The sequence below is a fragment of the Limanda limanda genome, chromosome 13 (genome assembly GCF_963576545.1).
Source record: "Limanda limanda chromosome 13, fLimLim1.1, whole genome shotgun sequence".
Lineage (NCBI taxonomy): Eukaryota > Metazoa > Chordata > Actinopteri > Pleuronectiformes > Pleuronectidae > Limanda > Limanda limanda.
In genome coordinates this window covers 2861163-2878164 of record NC_083648.1, presented here as the reverse complement: position 1 = coordinate 2878164, position 17002 = coordinate 2861163, and the positions used below count along the sequence as shown (strand labels likewise).

Sequence of the window (17002 nt, the reverse complement as noted above, 5' to 3'; positions counted from 1 at the left end):
AGTATGCACGTTAAATATTAATATATCTATAATCAGGGTTCATACACATTTTGACCAATGGATTTCCATGACTTTTCAATAATTTTAAACCAAATTTACAGGACCAAACATTTTGTGAAATCTCGGTGTGTACGCGAAAAAGTGACAAAATGTAGTATTCAAACTAACAATGAGAATTCCAAGGCAGACAGTAAACCTTAAATGACACAAACCCAAGTATGCCTGCTTATATTTTTAGCGTATTTCTTTAAAAGCATTTGAATTATTTAAAACATTTAAAGCATAAATGAACGACATAGAAATATGAATATAACAAATGTCCATGACTTTTCCAAAACTTTTGGGAGATTATTTTTTCCCATGACTTTTCCAAGCCTGGAAAAACACATTTTAAAATTCCATGACTTTTCCAGGTTTTCCATGACCGTACGAACCCTGTATAATATATCTATAGTTTTTTTGTCATTTTAGGTTTCAACTAGTTATTCGTTTAAGTCACGATTGTTTGATTGAGGGGGGGATTCAACACGTGACCTACCAGTTGTGCCTGGAGCCTGTGCTGCAGCTGGAGCCTCAGGTTGTTGGGCTGCGGTGGAACTCCGGCACCGGGACCCCCCGGCCTCATTCCTGCCTGCCTGGGCCCCACCCCACCAGGCATCCTCATCATTGGGGGGTAACCAGCAGGTGGCATCCTCTGCTGCCCCATGTGGCCGAGCATGGAGGGTCCGTGGAACCCGCCATCAGACGGAATGCCGCCATAACCTGGCTGCCCGCCGTAGTGTTGGCTGTACTGGGGGGGCTTCATACCGTCCTGGTCCGACAGAGGAGCCTGCAGGGGGGGGGGGGGGGGGTGAGATATGAGGAAGGGCAATAAATACAAAATGTGTAACGTGTATTGAAACTATATTCATATTGTATTCAGTCATGTTTTCTGGGTTTTTTTACTTGATTTATTGGACACAGAATACAGATTTAATATCTACGACTGTGTGAAATTCAAGGGAACTGTTGGACTCAAAACAAGTAATCACACATTCTATTTAAATAATGTTATGAGATATGAGGAAGGAGAATAAATACAAAATGTGTAACGTGTTTTGAAAATATATTTAGATTCTATTCAGTCATGTTTTCTGGGCGTTTTACTTGATTTATTACACTTAACTTTCTGGTAATCATGGGGGTTAAGGGGGCTTGGGTCGGGTTGAACACAGAATACAGAATTAATATCTACGACTGTGGGAAATATGGTGCTACTTGAAATTTAAGGGGACTGCTGGACTCAAAACAAGTAATCAAAAACAATATAAAAGACAATCTATTTAAATAAAGTTATAAGTCTGAAAGGGCCTCACCTGTCTGGCCAGCGTTGGGATTCCCAGCATCTTGTCGATCTCCTCCAGACCCTCGTAGTCCTTCAGCACCGAGCATAGCTGGTTCAGCAGCGCCCCCTCGTCCGGCTGGCCCTCGGGCGCCATGGAGCAACAGCCCATCCCCTCCGCCTGGGGAACGCCGTACCTGAGAGACAGCTCGCCGTTAGTGTCACGAGACGAGGATCCACACGGAGATCACATCCGAACCGCTGATCGGCTGAGAGGTGAAATAAAAGCCAAACCTGCTTTGGTTTCCGTAGTGATCCATCATCATCCGGTCTGGCCATGGGGCCGTCTGATTGGGCGGGGCCTGCTGCTGAGGGTAGGAAGGGTTCGCCATCTCCATCTCTGCAGCAAAGAAATGCAAATGTCAGGATCGGTTCTGCTTTGCTTTCTGATTTTCTCTTTCTATTATCCATCCATCTTTTTGTTTCTCACCATTTCCCATCATCTGCATGTTCACCATGGCTCTGGATCCAGGGGGCCCTCTGGTGGGGAGCCCAGTGTTCATGGTGGGGACCATGCGCCCCGGTCCCATCCCCTGGCCCATCATCTGCCCCTGGGGACCCCCTATCGGCCCCTGGGGACCCCAGCCCTGCTGCATGGAGCCTCTCATCGACCCGTTGGTCAGCATGCCTGATTCAGGGGCACGGATTACACAAGTTGGGTAATTTTTATAAAATAGAGAAGCTCAAATTTTCTTTTATTAGAAACGATAAAGAAGTGAGAAGACACGAGATCAACTTTCAGGATGTTTCATTCCATAAACCTATTTAAGATATGACATCAGAGCTTGAGTCTTTGTTAAAAAGCTGCATTTTCAGAAAACTGTGTTCATCCAATTATGGAGCAAATGGGTGAGATATGTAAAACCCCTAAGGCCAGACTTTGTGGAAGTATTGAATGAATGACCCTGTAATGTTGTCTTGATTTAGCGAGCCTCACCAACCTCTATCCCATTCTCTCTCAAGTCACCCTCTAACATGTTGTTGTTTTATATTCGGCTTGTTTCTATTCATTTATTTATTAATTTGTTTTTACTGATCTGTGATTATTGTCTACATGTACGCACTGTACCTCTCCCAAAATGTAGAAAGTTACCCAATTATGAAAAAGGTTGACAGCAGAAGAAAGAAAATTGCCCTTGGGCTGATTTTCAAAAAAATAAAGAATATAAAAAAAAATAAAAAGCTGCATTAGCTAGTTTTCTTTTCCCAGCCTCACCCGAGTTGGCCATGGCAGCTTGGTTGTTCATGCCGGCGTGACTTCCCATCATGCCTTGCTGCTGCTGATGCTGCAGTAAGGTGTAGGGGCTGATGTTCCTGTGGTGAGGAGGGAACGACCTGGCGGCGTTGGGGTTGGCGCCCATGCTGCCGTCCAGGGACATGCTCCTGACCGGGGGAGCAGCTCGGCCCGGGGGGGGCTGCCTGGCTCCACTGAAACCTGCTGAGGAGAAGACACACGTTGTTCACACACGTTTACTGAGGGACAAATGTGACGAATGTTTCTCAAATTTTCGGATTGAGATTCTGAGGATTTCAGCATTTTTTCCGACGCACTTGCTGGGCCCATGGGGGGGAAGGCTCTGTGCTGGCCGGGGGGGCTGCTGCTGCCGCCGCTGTTGTCGCTCATGTGCAGGATGTCGCTGATGATGGTCTGTTTGTCCACCGAGGACCCGGGAAGGACAGAGGAGGAAGAGGAGGAAGAGGAGGGTGGTCCTCTAGCCGGTGGCTGGGCTCCAAACAGCTGCTGCTGGGCGCCGCTCTGCAGGTCGTCCAGAAGGTCCTCGAGTTCACTGCTCTGAGGTCAGCAACAACAACACAAACATTTAAATTACAACACAAAATGCAACAAGACGTTTTCCCCTGGGACGGCGTCGGTCGAGACATCCACCAAACTTAGAATTCTATATATTTTAAACATTTTTAAAATGTTGCAAAACCTCACAAAATGTTTTTTTCGACCCATTTATTTGATATAATTAAAACATTTAAAAGAAGTTAAGTCTTTGTGGTTTGTTTTACTCACTTTTGGATTAAGAGTGACACAAAAAATAACAATAAATCAAAGGTAAAATGTGAAAAAAAAGCATTTTTACATCATGAACTTGTATATTCACTATTGATAACAACTCAGTGTTACATTGCAAATTAACTCTCCACACAAACACACACCCATAACTCAAACATGCACTTGTGCACACACACACAGACACACACACACACACACCGGACACACTGACAGGGACGGTTTCCTCCGGGCATTTGGCTGATGAATAGAGGAGGAGCTAAAAATAAACTGCCGGCACTAATGAGGTCATGTGTGATGTACAATAAGACACACACACTCATAGCTCGGTTTTAGCTTCAGTACGCACACACAAACACACACACACACACTGACACACACACACACACTGTGACCTCTATATTACCACGCATTAAGGGGAACATTTCAAAAGGGGATGTGAAGGACATGCCCCCAAAACACTGTCTACGTCCAGTCGTAGTTGAAGAGTATATACTGGTTTGTGGCGTCGCCGAGCTCACCGCCATTACTCTTCAACTATATGTATATATATGTATATATATATATGTATATATATGTATATATATCCATCATCATCATATCCATCATCTGCATGCAGATGATATCCAACATTTGTGATGCACGAGTGAGTGAACGATCAACATAACTGTGATAAACAGGCTCATACATCATCTGATCTGAATGTCAGTAAACTAACAGAAAGCAAGATTTGAACTTGCATTCACGAAACAGCTTTTTGTAGTTACACACAGCTGCCGCTAGGTGTCACTAAAAAGCCACTTTGGGTCTTTGACACAATAGAGGAGTCAAATATTTCAAGCCTGACATTTACATTTTTAAATTTTAGGTCTGATCTGCACCAGTGAATGTTACACACTGACACATTTACATATTCAATTACTCTGGAAGCACAAACACAGTGGAACAAAATCCAACACATTCTCACATGAACACACAATCTGTAAACCAGATACACAACACAAACAGTCCCATGTTCTTCTGCCTGCTCCTGCAAACCCTAAAGACGCTCACACCTACTGCACCTTCAATTTATTCTTTATTTCTTTAATTCTATATCTGATTTACACCAGTCTGTGAAACGTTGTGTTAATTTCGACTGTGAACACAACTTGCACCCTCGATAACACACGTTTCTGAGTGACCTGCTGCTTTGCATGCATGTTGCCCTTCGCTTCATCTTTCTGTTTCTCCTGTTCCCGTTAGCTGGAACTTCATCAGAGGAGTTCAAACGTTTGTTGAGGAACAACACAAACAGCTTCCTGGCTTATTCAGCTCCGGCTCAACAAAACCACGTCTAGTTCTACAAAGAGCGAAGGAGAAACCTTCCTGAGAGAGGAGGGACTCTCCTCCACTTCCACTCCGGAGGAACAACTGATCAACAGGTTCTGCCTCTGTGTGAAAGCACCTGCACTTTCAATGGTTAAACGTTGTTGTGTGAGAAACAAACAAAACAGCTACACTCTTAGAACACGCGTTAGAGTTCGGGTGTACCTCTCACTTTCACCACCGGAGGCCACAAAATACGAACTTTGGCAAAACTATGGAGCCCGAGAGAAGCCGAATCCACTAAATATTAGGGAATGGGGGAAAAATCGATTCAGTTACAAATCACGATTCTTGTGAATGACAATTTTAAATCGCCATGCTGCCTCCCAAATCGATTTAAAAAAAAAACATATTTATTGGTTTATACCGGTGGGGATATATGGGGGGGGGGCAACATCACCCCAGAGCATGTTGACCAGCTCTTGTTTTTGCACAAGAATCTAAACACACCCAAGCACTAGCTTTGCATCGCCTACATGCAAACAACAATAGCCTACTTTTTGTTTATTTCAAAGTTTATATTTTAAGTAAACTTTTATTCATTCTATTTAATTTACCTTTTATTTATTGTTTAAAAGTAGCCTAAGTGGCTTACATTTCTTAATCTGTCAGTTTGTGTGCAGTTGACAGGGGCTATACAATAATAGGGAACATTTTTATTTATTTTATTTATATATTAATGTTAATATTTGAAATAAAACTTGTAAAGCTCTAAGTGAATTTGACTGTGTTGTATTGAAGGTATGATTCAACTTTTTTCCATGGTCCAGTATTTAAAAAAAAAAAATAACCAAACGAAATCCCAGGAAATCGTAATATCGAATCGCAATACATATCGTATCGCCACCTAAGTATCGTGATAGTATCGTATCGGGAGGTCCCTGCCGATTCCCGTCCCTACTAGATATTACTACTAAAATACTGTTTCAGCTAAATCTCTGATTGCTACCAAGGTGATGTCTTCAGAGGGATTCTTTTACCTGACCAACCGTCCAAAAACACAAAGATATTTCATCTAAAATTATATAAAAACAGTGAAAAGCAGCAAAACCTCTCATTTGAGATAATGAAATGTCATACATGACTCACTGGATTATCTGTAAATTCTGTAAACTGACCTGGTCCGCCATGTTGAAACCCACTTCCTGTTTCTCCGTCTTAATGTTGGTTATCTTCGGTCCATCGCCCGGCTCCATCTTCGCTGTTTTGTCCAGGATGCCGTTATCATCCCTGTCCAGCAGGTAGCGTAGCAGCGCGTTGTCTTTCTTCTTGGGGGAACCCGGCTCCTGCTTGATGCAGAGTTCAGCCAGCGACGCCATGTTGTCCGCAGAAGCCGACTCGGGACCGATGGCGTCTTTTCCGGTAGCTTCCGCCGTGAGCTTGGCCAGCTCCACGGGCGAGGTGCTGTTCTGCAGCAGCCTGTGGAGGATCTTGTGCTTCTCCTTTAACGAGGTGGAGTAGTTGTTCCCCCCGACCCGGCTCAGCGGGTCCTTGCAGTTCTGCTCGTCCCTGAGGGCCCCCGGGGGCGAGCCGGGGTCGGAGGGTTCTAACTTGGTGGTGAGGAGCTGGAGCAGCTTCGTGTGCCCTTTGGTGTTGAGAAGCCGGTTTGTGGCGTCGCCGAGCTCACCGCCGTTACTGTCCAAGCTGTCGGGGTCACCGTCCTTGTCCTCCTCCTGCTCACCTTCCTGGTTTTGGGACAACAACAAGTCCTGCTGCTCCCCAAAAGTCCCAAACAGGTCAGCCTCGGAGCCGGGATGGTTCTTGGCTAGCTGGCTGCTTCCTGTGCTGCTGCAGCGGAGCGGGCTCTGCAGGCCGGCCAGCTTCCTGTCAGGTGACTCTGGATCCTGGGCGACCCGGTGGCCCTGGCTGAGCGCCTGCAGGGCACTGAGGGAGTTGAACACCTGGCTGTTCCCGGTGCTGCTGCACACCGACGCGGGCGAGTGGAGGCCGCCGCCAGGAGATAAGGAACCTGGGGGGTGCTGCGGGAGGTGAGGGCTGCTACAGCTGCTGCTGCTGCTGGCCGGGACGCCGGGACTCTGGTGATGGCGAGGAGACAGCATGGCGCCCTGGGCCCCGGAGCTGACGCTGGGGCTGCCCTGGGCTGAAGGGCCGTGGCTGTTCCCCTGAGGCGTGGACGCCCGACCCGACGCCCCCCCGAAACCCCGTCCAGGGGTGCTGGGCGCTGACATGGAGTGGTGGGAGTTGCTGGTGACGCTGGCGTCAGGGGAAGCGGAGGGACCACTCGCACTGGTCGGGGTCATCGGCTTGACCACGACCTGCCCGCCTGGTGCATATGTGGTCAGTCCACCAACATTATCCCTGAAGGGAGAAGGAAACAGGAACAAGAGTCAGTCCTGGTTAGGGTTGCAAAGGGGCGGAAGTTTCCGGTAAATTTCCGGAAACTTTCCATGGGAAGTTTAGCTCGGGAATTTTGAAAAAAAAAAAAATATGGATAAATAAACCACGATTCCAATTGTTTGGCTAACTATTTATATCTCTGGCATTGCATTAGTGTTTTTTTACAAACTTTTTTCTCATCTTATTCTACAGAACAATGCCACGTGCACTCTCTCATGTGTGGAGACATTTCACCTCATCCAATGTAGAAGGAAAGGCTGTGTACATTTGCAAATACTGTGCAAAGACCTATGTTAAGAATGACACAACGATGCAGAAGCATATAGTCAAGTGCCCAAAGTTTCCTCAGGGCTCAAATCAGCCTATGACAAAACAAAATGTTTATATTTATGTCTGTATATGACAAGGTAAATACAGTTAGTATAAATTACCCACAACATTTCCAGTTTATTCCCGTTAATTCTCGTATATTCCCGTTTATTCCCGTTAATCCCCGTATATTCCCGTTTATTCCCATTGAAAGTTTCCAAGTTTGAATATTCCCGGAATTTTGCAACCCTCTGGTCCAGTGCAGTGCTGGTTGTTTTAATTGTGTAAAACAATTACATTTTCTCGTAATAACAAAAGTCAACTACCATCTGTAATTAAAAAAGAAAAGCAAGATTTTTTTAATTTAATAACAGTTAAGTAGTGTTTTTATGTTGTTTTAAAAATAAAAAATACAATAAAGTTTCTGTTTTCCAGAACAACTGCTGCATTTCAGTGAATACATAGGGAAAGGGATGAGTAGCATTCTGAAGAGGTTCGTTAATATGGTTTCTTTCAGCTTCAATTAGTCTCGTCATGAAGAGATAAACAGACAGCAGCTCTTCACAGCCGTGTACACAAGTGGGGAAACAAAGACGTAGCAGAGAGAGAGAGAGAGACTTCAACATGGATTCGGCTTCAGCCAAACACCAAACACACAAAGCTCCCATTGTGCTGAATACTGGAGCCATGCATTTGAATGTGAAACTTGTGGAAGTAGAAAAGGCCAAGTCTGCTGGTAACGAGTCCTGGCGTCGCTTTCTGACCCGGTGTCAGAACCATGAAGGGGGGGGGGGTGGAGCCAGCAGCTGGATCCTGGTGGAGTGGCTCCCAGCAGAGGGAGGAGGGGATGGAAGTGCTGCAGACTGAACCGGCCGGTGATGCTTGTGTCAGTTTTGGTCTATACATGCGGTCGGAAGCTGTTGATAACAGGCTCTTTGTTTGTTACCCACACTACAGTGATGCCCCCCCCCCCCTGTCCAAAGAGCCTGAGAGGGAACATGTGATCAATACAGGTCGACAAGAAAAGGAAGAAAGAGACGGCCTCAAAATGAAGTCTGTTGTTATGTAACTAGAGTCATGATATGATGTATTTCTAAGATGAGTGGAAAGTAAATGTTAACTTTAACATTTTAATGCGAATTTAGATTTTAATATGAACTTTGTTCTCGAGCGGCTGCTACAGGGCGAAACTCGTGACTCACTACCATGAAATCGTATAACTCCTCTCCGCTGATTGGAGGAGAAGTGTCTGAAGCTCTCGGGACAGAATCGCTGCAGGTTGAGGACGAACATCTTCTGAACAAATTTGGGAACTTTTGAACAAAATCACAGGAAGTAGAAACAGCATTAAACTGTAGAAGAAGAAGGGTTAGGGTTAGACATAGACATATATAAAGGCTAGATGTCTCGTTCGACGGAGCCGGACGTCACCACATGGCGGCCATCTTGCTACGGGGCAGCTCGCTCACCCACAACATTGTGTTGGTAGTGGTAAATAACCATAACTTACTCAATTTTCAACCGATTTTGAAACGGTCTGGTTTGTTATAAACGTCAGAGATGTAGATATGACACTGCATACTTATGAATAATTATGTAATTTTCTAAAAAAATATAATAATTTATGCAGTGTCATAACTACATATCTGACGTTTATAACAAACCAGACCGTTACAAAATCGGTTGAAAATTTAGTAAGTTATGGTTATTTACCACTACCAACACAATGTTATGGTTGAGCAAGCTGCCCCCTAGCAAGATGGCCGCCATGTGGTGACGTCCGGCTCCATCGAACGAGACATCTAGCCTTTATATATGTCTATGGCTGCAGTCTTCACCTCCGACGATCTAATGTTTGAAACACGACGACGTTCATCTGGTGCTTTTGAACTATTGGGTAGAGTACTGTGGTAGTGTAGGGTACTGCGCCTGAAGGTGCTGATGCTGGGAGTAATACCATAATGATGTTACCATGGCAACCAAATGAAGCGCTTCATTCACTTCAAACCAATCAGAGTCTTGTATAGGTAGACCCCGCCCACGTAGGTGAAAAACTACCAAAACTAAACTGGATTCAGACTCTCGGGTGGGAAAACGTCCTGAGATTGAGAATTGAAGACACTTTGCAGCAGAGACAGAGTTAAGGTCCGAGTGGCTGGTACCTCTGCAGGCTGTGCAGCGACATGTAGAGCTGAGGCTCACTGGTGGTGGGAGACCGGACCAGCTTGCTCCTGGTCTGAGCCGAGACCGTGGTCCCGTCTGCCAGGGAGAATCTGTACATGGGGCTGAGCGCCTGGCCGTTCTTCAACACTGGAGAGACCCAAACAGAAACAAGCAAGACAGACTACTGTGAGTCGAGTGGCAGATAGTTATCATTGCTGATATTAAAAACAGGCTATAAGGTAGAAATTTGACTAAATCCTCAAAATCTCCACAATAAACATACTTGGTTACCAACAGCACAGTTCAGATGTACTGATCTAAAAACACAACACAGCAGCAACCAAGAGATTCTGTTGGTTCTGTTAATAATCACCTTCCTGCTGGTGTTTTTTGGCGAAGGACATGTCGCCTTCGTTCTGCAGGTGGAACCTCTGAATGCAGCGTCGCACCAGGTCCTCCCAGCCCGGCTTCATGGACGCCCGCAGCAGACTGGTGTCCAGCGATGTGATCTTACCTGGACACGTACAGGGATGGAACTGGGGTTAGCAGGTGATGTGGAGCTCTAACCCTTACTGTGTGTCTGAAGTAGGGTTGCAAATGGGCGGAAAGTTTCCGGTAAATTTCCGGAAACTTTCCGGAAACTTTCCATGGGAAGTTTAGCTCGGGAATTTTGGGAATTTTGAAAAAAAAAAAAAAAACTACGCAAATTAGACGCTGAGCAATAAAAAACTTCATACAAAACTCTATTTTAAAGATGTATGGAACGTTGAGTTTCAACCCTCCACTGTGCATTCTTCCATCACATGCACAGATAACTCCCAGCATGCTTCACTCTACAGCAGGGCTATTGAGGCCTGCTGTAGAGTGCAGGACTAGTCAGGTAAGTTTCCATGATATTACTGGGAAAATATATTAGCATGCTGATTGAGGATTGTTCATCTGTTCATCTAGCCTATTCCCATTCATTTATCCACCAATTGTAAAATATGTTTACAGACTGTTCCAATTGTTTGGCTAACTATTTATATCTCTGGCATTGCATTAGTGTTTTTTTACAAACTTTTTTCTCATCTTATTCTACAGAACAATGCCACGTGCACTCTCTCATGTGTGGAGACATTTCACCTCATCCAATGTAGAAGGAAAGGCTGTGTACATTTGCAAATACTGTGCAAAGACCTATGTTAAGAATGACACAACGATGCAGAAGCATATAGTCAAGTGCCCAAAGTTTCCTCAGGACTCAAATCAGCCTGTGACAAAACAAAATGTTTATATTTATGTCTGTATATGAAAAGGTAAATACAGTTAGTATAAATTACCCACAACATTTCCAGTTTATTCCCGTTAATTCCCGTATATTCCTGTATATTCCCGTTAATTCCCGTTAATTCCCATGGAAAGTTTCCAACTTTGAATATTCACGGAATTTTGCAACCCTACTCTGAGGTAATCAGGTTTTCAAACAACCTACGATAATATATACATACTAGGATATCCACGTATAAGGACATTGCATTAAGGAACAAACCTTGAAGGTCCTGCCGTGTGGTGAACTTCATCACAGGTCTCTCTCTGACCGGGACTCTTCTCGCCACGCAGATGAGACAAGACTGGAAATCTGCACATTTGGAAAAATGCGGGTTGATGGAATCCATTTCTCGTCACATCCTGCGACTACACACAATACCAATAATATAATGTATGTAGGAATGTGTATGGGGAGCGGTAACATAAAGAAACGTGATTTATTTTTGTCCTGACCACTCGCTCTCTCTCTTGTTCGGGCTCCACACCTGCTGAAGCTTCAGCTCTTCCCTCATTAAAACACAAGGAAACAAGTTCGCTTTATTTGACCCTGTCGGCACTTTATCACGAGGAATGTACACGTGTCAAGGAGAATATTAGAAATACCTTTAAATGTAATGTACTCGAGTCAAACACCATCACCAGTGCTTTCACTTTAACGATTCAGTTAACACAATTTAAATTTACTAGCTCATAATAATCCTGGATCCGTCCCCTGATCCGGATCCACAACAAAACTCAATCGGTTCTTTCCTAATCCAAACCACATCCTTCCAAGTCTTGTGATACACCGTCCTGTGGTTTTTTAATAAACTGTTTCAGATGTCACTTACTAAGGAAACCAATCCTGTCAACATTAACAATAAACACCAACACTAATCAGAAGTTATTAGAAAACGTACACTCCTTGAAGTCAAATTTGTGTTTGTTTAATTCACTCGACAGTTTATCAGACGCGTAACAAAACACATTCAAGTCTGACATTTTGTTATGTGAGGAAAGAGACGTGTTTCTAAACATTAGCGGATGTAAACCTTCATGAACCTGAATATGAGCAGCAGGTCTCCTTTAACTCAGTTTCAACACAACACCCTCAACCTGCGTCTCAACCTGCAGCGCTCGGTCTGTCCACCAGGCGTCTTCCTGCCGTCAGGGGACAGATCAGCACAGGATCTGCTGTCAGACGTCTAAAACGAGAGCACCAGAAAGACTCTTTTCCCTGGTGTGCATGTGGTTTGATAAGATGAGATGGGGAAATGACAAAGTGCCACACACTAATTAGTGTCTCCCAATGGATGGGAGGAAAAGTAGAGAGGAGTGGTGAGGAAAGGAGGACAGGACACCAGAGACGAGAAGGATGGGGGATGGATGGAGTGATGGGAAAGTGACGGAAAGTCGAGACAGAGGTGGAAATGGGGACAGAAGAAGAGATTTTATGATGAAGGGCAAAACTGAGAAGTCAGAGAAACAAACGGAGAGATATGGTGAATAGAAAAGAGTCTGAGAGAAAAATAAACAAAATGAAAGAAAGAAAAAACTAAATGAGAGACACAAAGTGGAAAAAGACAATGTGGGTTAAAGTCAGTACCTTCCCCCTCTTCCTTGATGGACTTGGGTTCGGACACAGCGAAGCACTGCATGGTCTCGTACTTCTGCGGCGCCGTGTCCTGCAGGTCAGAGGTCGGCTGATCGTCTCCGTCTACGTGAGGCTTGACCAGCATGCGGCAGGTGAAGGTGTGGCTGTTCCTGTGGGAGGGGTCACCGCTGCGATGGTTGACTGGAACACAGAGAAACACAGAGACTGAACATTCAAAGGAGTCGACGTCGTAAGAAACAGATATAAGCACTGCAGCGTTGAAGTCAGAGAAACTGAAAAGCTAAATTATAGTATAAAAGGCAGGTAAAGCTACTACCTGCTACTAGAGACGCAACAAGGGTGAACTAAGATGAAGGAGGAAAACAATAAGATATTAATAAAGCCTGTTGGAGCTCAATCATCTAGCTAAAGAAATCATTTCCTATTCATACTGTCAAGCTCATTTAGCTCATCTAACAAATCATCGAGAAGTCGGAGGTTCTTCATATGTGGCCCAGGACAGATATGTGTTCAAACTGTTAAAAGAATGTGGACACGTGGTCTGGCGTGATCGGGACCTATATTCACACCTGTGCTTAGATCTGTCCACTTGAGATTGGATCACAAAAACCACATATTAATTCCAAGTGTGTTACAGGGCTATAAAGACTAGAGCTGGGTCCCAATTAGGGTTGCAAAATTCCGGGAATATTCAAACTTGGAAACTTTTCATGGGAATTAACGGGAATAAACTGGAAATGTTGTAGGTAATTTATACTAACTGTATTTACCTTGTCATATACAGACATAAATATAAACATTTTGTTTTGTCATAGGCTGATTTGAGTCCTGAGGAAACTTTGGGCACTTGACTATATGCTTCTGCATCGTTGTGTCATTCTTAACATAGGTCTTTGCACAGTATTTGCAAATGTACACAGCCTTTCCTTCTACATTGGATGGGGTGAAATGTCTCCACACATGAGATAGTGCACGTGGCATTGTTCTGTAGAATAAGATGAGAAAAAAGTTTGAAAGAAAACACTAATACAATGCCAGAGATATAAATAGTTAGCCAAACAATTGGAATCGTCTGTAAAAATATTTAACAATTGATGGATAAATGAATGGAAATAGTCTAGATGAACAGATGAACAATCCTCAATCAGCATGCTAATATATTTTCCCAGTAATATCATGGAAACTTACCTGACTAGTCCTTCACTCTACAGCAGGCCTCAATAGCCCTGCTGTAGAGTGAAGGATGCTGGGAGTTATCTGTGCATGTGATGGAAGAATGCACAGTGGAGGGTTGAAACTCAACGTTCCATACATCTTTAAAATAGAGTTTTGAATGATGTTTTTATTGCTCAGCGTTTAATTGCCTTTTTTTTTTTTCTTCAAAATTCCCAAGCTTAACTTCCCATGGAAAGTTTACGGAAAGTTTACGGAAATTTACCGGAAACTTTCCACCCCTTTGCAACCCTAGTCCCAATTCAGGGTCTGTATCCTTCGGGGGACTTGTTTTATGAAGTTTAAGTATCTGAAGACCAAGAAGTCCACTAAGGCGGAGCCCAAACGGTCAGTCAGGTCTACGGAGGATTTCAAAATGTGCGTCACCAGCTTGTCTCGCTCTTACTGTTGCATATTAATCCTCTGCAGAGCTAGATGCTAAGTTTCACCACCAGCGTGCAATGAATCCTGGGATAGGTCGATTGGAGAAGGATCCACCCGCTGCATCCTTCATTCCTTAGCTAGGGAAGGACGCATTTGCCTCCGGAGGACTCAGCCCCCTGAAGCTAAACGTTCTCTTTCCCCTCTGCGACATGAAGGAGCTGAACGGACACCTCCATCAGTTGTGGTCCGGTTCACCGGCTGTGGTTCTTACCCATGCTCTTCGGCAGCAGGTTCTTTATGAACTCGGCGTGATCTCCAACGTGCAGCACGCTGTAGACGTTGGTGTTCATCAGCTCCTCCTGCTGGTAGAGCAGGTACTGACTCACGTTCTCCGAGACAAACACGATGTTGCCCTCCACGTTGACCACGAAGAAGAAGCCGTCCAGGGCCTGAGGGGGGAGGAGTCAGTGGAAGGGATGAGGGGGGGAGGAAAGGGGAGGCAGAGAAGAGAGAGTGATGAATAGAAGGATCAGAAGACATAAGAATAGTTTCACCCTTTTTAAATAAATCTGGATTGTTTGTTTTGATTTGTGTGTTTATGCATTGTGTGTTTGTGTGTGTGTTTCCATTCTGTCATTCCTGTCTACTCAGCATTTTCCACCTATATGTACAGATTGTGATTTGTCCTTTAGCTTTACACACACATGACTACACAAGCTACACAACTACTACTGTAAATATATGCTGGAGTAGAATAGAATCGAACCTTTGCTTCAAGCCTTTGTCAATAATACGGCTGATGAAAGCTATTTATATCCCGTGTGTGTGTGTGTGTGTGTGTGTGTGTGTGTGTGTGTGTGTGTGTGTGTGTGTGTGTGTGTGTGTGTGTGTGTGTGTGTGGTGCCCACCCTCCTTCTCTCCTATTCTAATCTGGCTTTTCAGTCAGGTATTTACTTCACCGGGTGTCATGTTATACGTCACCACACACCCGTGCCCGTAAAGACAGCACACACACACACACAGACACACACACACAGACACACACAAACTCCAGAAGGCTAGATGACGCTGCCACTAACCAGGGGGACTCTTATCTCTCTGTGACTGTGAAAGTTTAACACCATTTAAAGTCAGATCGGCGCCTCAGTCGTGTTTCGAATAACAAACGTAGACGAAACGCTGGCCGTCCGACTGACGACAGATTTCCTTATCAGATGATGATGATGATGATGATGATGATGATGATGATGATGATGAAGGAGCACGACTTAATTTGGACGGATGCAGTCTGTTGCGTCACTTGTGAAAACGTGATTACGAACTAATGTTGTGGTCAGGTACAGGTCAGTGGCCTCAAAAGAAATGAATCATCGTTCTCTGTGTCATCGCTGCACCTCCTCCTCCTCCTCCTCCTCCTCCTCCTCCTCCTCCTCCTCCTCCTCCTCCTCCTCCCCCTCCTCCTGTGTTCTGCTTTGTGTTACTGCTGTCGTGACCCACCTCCAGCATCATGGGCCCAAGGGCGTCCTTATCGATGACGCCCTGTCCCGTGGAGGAGACGTCGGCCTTCTGCACCTCCTCAGCATCCGCCACCGGAGCTTTGTCTGTGAAACACAACGAGAAACACGGGAGGAGTGAAGAGCCTTTATTTATCCTTTTCTTCAATAAGTGAAATAAAACACATATTTTATAAAAAAGAAAGCAAATCCTTGACAATGTGTTTTGAGGAATTTGTTGAATATAGTGATGTTTTTGATGGGAGGTCAAAAGTTCAGGCTGAAATTCAAAACACACGTTTGTTTGTTAGTTTCCCTGGAAAATAAATCTCAGCTTCTTAGAAAATGATTCAATGCTCACACATATTCATCTCGCCTTCAGGCAAAAATACAGCAACACACTTTGAGTTATATATATATATACACAAGGACTTTTCATTGATTACACACATCACTTAACCTCCGTTTAACCTCATAATAACGTCAGCTCTAAACCACCGTCTTCCAGCAGCGTGGTGATAAACCCGCAGGTCTGAGTGCCTGGGATGTCACAGGGAGCAGGTATCGGCCAAGTTAACGCACGGTGCATTACACACATTTAGAGTCATATTAGAGGCCGGTCTCCTCTCTCCTCCCTGCTTGTACCACTGGACTGTTAAGCCTCCCATGGCCCCATTAGGCCACATAGCTCACATTCCTGTTGTGGGACCAGAGCTGTACAGAGTCATCAGCCCTTAAACCCTGTCACTGCCGAGCCCGCTGCGCCTGTCATGTAGGTGGAGGAGCGTTAAAGTCACAGCGCCGGCTTTCTGAACAACACGGTTCAATGTGGTCGTTGTGTTTCCACAGGCTGCGTGTGTTTGAACGGGGATTCACGGGAATGGTTTTTATGTGAACGTCGTCAACCATCGGGCACAGAGAGGAAAATCCCTGTGAAACACAAAATCTAACTTTGCACTTGATCCAATCTGCACAACTGAGCAACACACAACTCATCCGCCGTCAGAGATGTGTGCTTCCAACAACTTAACTCTAAAGATGACCACAATACGCAGAGGTGATGTCCAGGTGACTCGATCAGCCCCTGGTGGCTGGCTACAGTACAGGTCATAACCTTACCACCTCCATGTTAATAGACGGGACATCGGCTCAAATGTAGAATAATTGTTTTCTCAAAGATGTGTTCTGTGGTTTTTAGCAGTTCTTATGACAATGATGTATGTTAAAGTTCTTACATTTCTGATAAGTGTGGTTTTAATTTGTTATTTCATGCAATACAAACGGGATGAAACATTTTTTGTGTGTGTGTGTGTACGCGGGCGTGTGTGTTTATTCAGCTGTTGTCTTACAGTCACAAACAGTGCAACAACATGTGGACACCGACTGGCAGAGGACAAAACGGGAGGGAG

General features: G+C 44.7%; 1 protein-coding gene across 4 annotated transcripts in view; it reads right to left on the bottom strand.

Annotated features, from left to right (window-relative positions):
* LOC133017779 (nuclear receptor coactivator 2-like) overlaps positions 1-17002 on the bottom strand; it is a 48480-nt gene that overhangs the window by 9094 nt on the left and 22384 nt on the right. For 3 of the 4 annotated variants that reach the window (XM_061083965.1, XM_061083964.1, XM_061083967.1), the window contains 13 exons: positions 15598-15701; positions 14372-14549; positions 12496-12684; positions 11131-11220; positions 9973-10113; positions 9599-9746; positions 5888-7088; positions 2933-3173; positions 2598-2819; positions 1812-2009; positions 1616-1721; positions 1356-1518; positions 539-829 (listed from right to left, as the gene is read on the bottom strand). In XM_061083965.1, the coding sequence (XP_060939948.1) occupies positions 539-829; positions 1356-1518; positions 1616-1721; positions 1812-2009; positions 2598-2819; positions 2933-3173; positions 5888-7088; positions 9599-9746; positions 9973-10113; positions 11131-11220; positions 12496-12684; positions 14372-14549; positions 15598-15701 (3272 nt within the window). The remainder of the gene's footprint in view (positions 1-538; positions 830-1355; positions 1519-1615; positions 1722-1811; positions 2010-2597; positions 2820-2932; positions 3174-5887; positions 7089-9598; positions 9747-9972; positions 10114-11130; positions 11221-12495; positions 12685-14371; positions 14550-15597; positions 15702-17002) is intronic. The other variant, XM_061083966.1, reaches the window with a different exon arrangement.